Source organism: Calliphora vicina, chromosome 4, assembly GCF_958450345.1.
Source record: "Calliphora vicina chromosome 4, idCalVici1.1, whole genome shotgun sequence".
NCBI lineage: Eukaryota > Metazoa > Arthropoda > Insecta > Diptera > Calliphoridae > Calliphora > Calliphora vicina.
In genome coordinates, this window is record NC_088783.1 from 91,417,901 (window position 1) to 91,421,924 (window position 4,024).

General features: G+C 48.0%; 1 protein-coding gene across 1 annotated transcript; it reads right to left on the reverse strand.

The window, feature by feature from the left end:
* Nucleotides 1–1,334: 1,334 nt before the first annotated feature.
* LOC135958557 (uncharacterized) lies at nt 1,335–3,442 on the reverse strand. The gene is made up of 2 exons (XM_065509458.1): nt 1,821–3,442; nt 1,335–1,756 (listed from the first exon to the last, which is right to left on the reverse strand). Exon 1 carries the CDS (start codon nt 3,440–3,442, stop codon nt 1,976–1,978), a length of 1,467 nt encoding a protein of 488 aa, XP_065365530.1. The 3' UTR covers nt 1,335–1,756; nt 1,821–1,975.
* Nucleotides 3,443–4,024: the final 582 nt, after the last annotated feature.

Consider the following 4,024-nt stretch of genomic DNA (forward strand, 5'->3'; position numbering starts at 1 on the left):
GTCGTCAGCATATGCTACTACTTTGGTACCTATCCTACTGAGCCTGAAAAGGATTTTATTTACGACAAGATTCCACAGAAGTGGAGAGATGACCCCACCTTGTGGTGTGCCTCTTGTCACAACTTTCCTTGTCCTACCGATACCCATATTAGAGTTAATGGCCCTGCTCCTAAGCATATTTTCTGTCCAATTCCTTATCCGCTGATCAACACATAAGTCACCCAGTGCATCAACTATTGCGGATATGTTCACATTATTAAACGCACCCTCTATATCCAAGAAAGATGCCATAACATATTCCTTCTTGTCAAGTGTCCCCTCTATAGTTCCGACAACGTCATGCAAGGCTGTCTCCACCGACCTGCCTTTAAGGTATGCGTGCTGTGCCCTACAGAAATAATCAGGGGAGAGGATGTTCCTGACGTGGATATCGACCAATCTTTCCAGTGTTTTCAATAAAAACGATGACAGACTGATCGGTCTATAGTCCTTTGCGGTACTGTGGTTTACCTTTCCCGCTTTGGGGATAAATACCACTGTAACCTCTCTCCATTCTTTAGGAATGTATCCTGTTTCCAGGCTGTACCTAAATATCATTATAAGCCATGGCATGATGGTTGAAATCGATTTTTGGAGTAACGCTGGGAATATGCCATCTGGCCCTGGTGATTTATAGGGCTTAAAAGATGACACCGCCCACGAGATTTTCTCCACGCTAACAATGGATCTAACTAATTCACTTATGTGGATTTGAGAAGCTGCAAGATGCTCCGAAGCGGATACCTCATTTTCATTATCCCTGCAACCCGGAAAGTGTGTCTCCATTAGCAGTTCCAAAGTTTCGATACTACTTTCAGTAAAGTTACCATCCGGTTTCATCAGGAATCCAGGCGTACCAGGATCCTTGGATAGTACCTTTCGTAGACGCGATGCCTCCGTGGTATTCTCCAGTTCCCCACAGAAACGCTCCCAAGATTCCCTCTTTGCCCGTCTGGTTTCCCTCTTGAAAGTGTTGAAGCTTTGACGATAATCGTCCCAGCTTAACAAGTCTTGGTCCCTCTTCGCCTTATTAAAAAGTTTTCTACATTCCTTTCTTAGCTGCATTAGTCTAGGACTCCACCATGGTTGCCGGAATTTCCTAGGTCCCTGCCGCTCCCTACACGAAGCATAGTAGGCTTCCCTTAATGACCTGTATAGAAAATCCACCGAGTCGTCCAAGTCCCGTGTACCATTTAATCTATCCATTGCTGGATGTGGTATGGTGTCACTAAGATTACAGAAATTGACCCAGTCGATTTTCCTAGGATTTCTAAAGGGTTTTTCCCTATCCAGTGTAAGCTGTATCGTAAACACTATCCTGTGGTGATCGGAGAATGAGCACTCGAGTGAAACTCTCCAATCAAGAATTCTAACTGAGTCAGTGTTCCCTACCAAAGTAATATCAATGACCTGCTCCCTGATCCTATTGAAGAACGTTGGTATATTACCCCTATTGCAAACACTTAGGTTAGTAGATAGAAGGTATTGAAGTAAACACTCACCCCTGTCATTTATATCCGAGCTCCCCCACAGAGTATGATGGGCATTAGCATCACATCCTATGATGAGATCATGGCCCCTTGTGTTACACCAGTCTACAAGTGTGCGTACGGCACGTGAGGGCGGATTAGCTTCGTCGTATGGTAGGTACGCAGATGATATGATTAGGGTTGGTAACCCTTGTCGCTCTAGTGCAACTACCGTTAAATCACCAGAACTGTAATTAGATAGAAGGAAAACCTTAATGTCTTTCCTGACCAAAATACAGCTCCTTACTTTACCTTCAGGGTTCGGAGAAAGGAGCACATAGTTTCGTGACCGGACGCCTCGAACTTTACTGGCTACAAGCCAGGGTTCTTGGATTAAGGCCACGTGGATAGCTTCCTTCTCCATGAAGCGCAGCAAATCGTCCGATGCTGCTTCGGAGTGGTGCAGATTAATCTGTACCACTCTCAGGCCGCTTGGGTTCATCATTGCGCTTCACCGCGGGCAAGATCAACCGGAGTTGGTTTAGCCCGTACTTGATGACGCCTTGCGAAGAACGCAGGAGTCGGAGGGATTCTGAACCAATTTTGATCCAAAGATCCTTGCCTTCTCCTTTGTCCCTAGAGCGTCCTCGTTCAATCGTCCAGTCCTCTGTACCAAGTTCCTTGTTCTGACGCTTTATAAGTGTTAGCGTGGCTTCGTCCTCCAAAAGGGGAGGAGGGACCCACACTCTCACCGTCGTACGAAAAGGTACTTGATCCAGTGGGACGATTTCGATTCTTGCGTTGGGCCAGAGTTCGCCAACTCCTCGGATACAGTTACTGAGAAAGCCTAGAGCCTTCTCGTTACCGCACCCGATGATCTTGACACCCTTTAACCATTTGGCGCCATCGAATGCAGTGAAGGAATCATCCTCACTGCATGCGAGTTCGTCCACTAGTGCCCGCAAGATCTTCTCCTCCAGAAGCAGCCATCTGTCCGTAGTCATTTTTCCATCAGGTTGACTACGATCTATGATGGCTACTTGTAGCTCAGGTGCTGATGTTAAGCTAGTTGATGGTTTCAGCCGCTTACCCTCAGACACCTGCGTTTCACCTGACCTTTGCCGCTTAATACTAGGCCTGCTTGCTGTACCTTTGGAAGCCGTCGCGGTTCCTCGAGTAGAGGAGATTGCGGACAGCACCTTGGGTGTTGTGCTAGCAGACTTCGTCGTGCCGCATTGGTCATCACCTCTCTTTGGCCCCGACGTGGCCGTCTTTGATGTAGATGGGCGTACGTCAAGATCCTCCGAGACGGTGATCGTGTTCGGTCCAGTGCTGGCATGGGGCACATGTTTAGATGTGATCACCTGCCTGCTCTGGTTTGGTTCGGTCGTAGTCTTGGCTGGCCTTACCTCCACAACAGTAGTATTTAGCATGGCCTCATACTTCTGTATGTGGTAGGTATGTTTACGCCGCAAACGCTTTTCCCTGGTGGTCAAAGACGCGGGATCTCGCGAGTCCAACGTCCTGACATACCGGAGAGAGCGTTTGTAGCCCGCCAACCTTTTCCGTTCGTCCTGTTTCCTGTTTTTCTGTTTTGTGTCTCCCTTTGCAGGGTCATGGGCCTCCGGATGTACGTCTTCATTCGCTTTTAGCGGCTCGGAGGACACCATGAGTAAGTCCTCCTCGTCAGTCTCATAAAGGTTTAACCCTTTCAGACCTGAGAGGTTGTCGTCGCTGTCGTCCAAAGTCACTCTTTCCTGTCTAGTCAAAAAACTATTCGTTTTATTTACCCCAGTAGCATCACCGACTACCAGACCCGGGGTATTCGTCTGATTCGTCGCAGTCACAGTAGCTCCAGTGGCACTCAGACCTGTGGCTTCCGCCTGAGTACTCACGTTACCCTTGGAGATTTTAGCACCCTCGACCAAGGACATAGGGCCGTCGTTTGAAACTGACATTTCATGGGGGGGGCTTTTGGCAGTTTATACCTCTACCATAGGTAAGAAAAAGACACTGCCGCTCCACTGGAGTCAGACGCAGACCAGGATGCCGCTCAATGTGAGACAGACGCATCCTGGATTTGAGTTTTTACCAAAAACATTCGGACTGACAGAACCAGATTGTAAATTCCAGCCGCCCTTAACATAGGGAACAGACGCTAGAAGGTACGGTTATGTTGCCTAGGTAACCCAAACCACAGTCCCGGACCGACATCAGAAAATGCAGACAGAGGAAATTGGTAGCCGCCCTAACTAAGGGAACAGGCGCTACCAAGTTGAGGTCGTGATCGCTAGGCGACCGAAGATGGTCATTTACCCCACAGCCGCTCTTAACATAGAGGACAGACGCTGTGAGGTATGGGGAGGGTAGTTCTTAGACCACATCCTTAGGATGCTTAAGCCCCTGCACCGTGCCCGAAGACTCAAGGTGACTACCCGCAGCAGGGGTAAAAAAAGCTCTTACTCAATACATAAGTATTGTAGGAAATATAGAAAAAATTGTAACAGATAATGAGT

Bases quoted from the DNA above. Each gene is read 5' to 3' on its own strand.
- LOC135958557 (XM_065509458.1), bottom strand. From the start codon at position 3,442: ATGTCCTTGGTCGAGGGTGCTAAAATCTCCAAGGGTAACGTGAGTACT.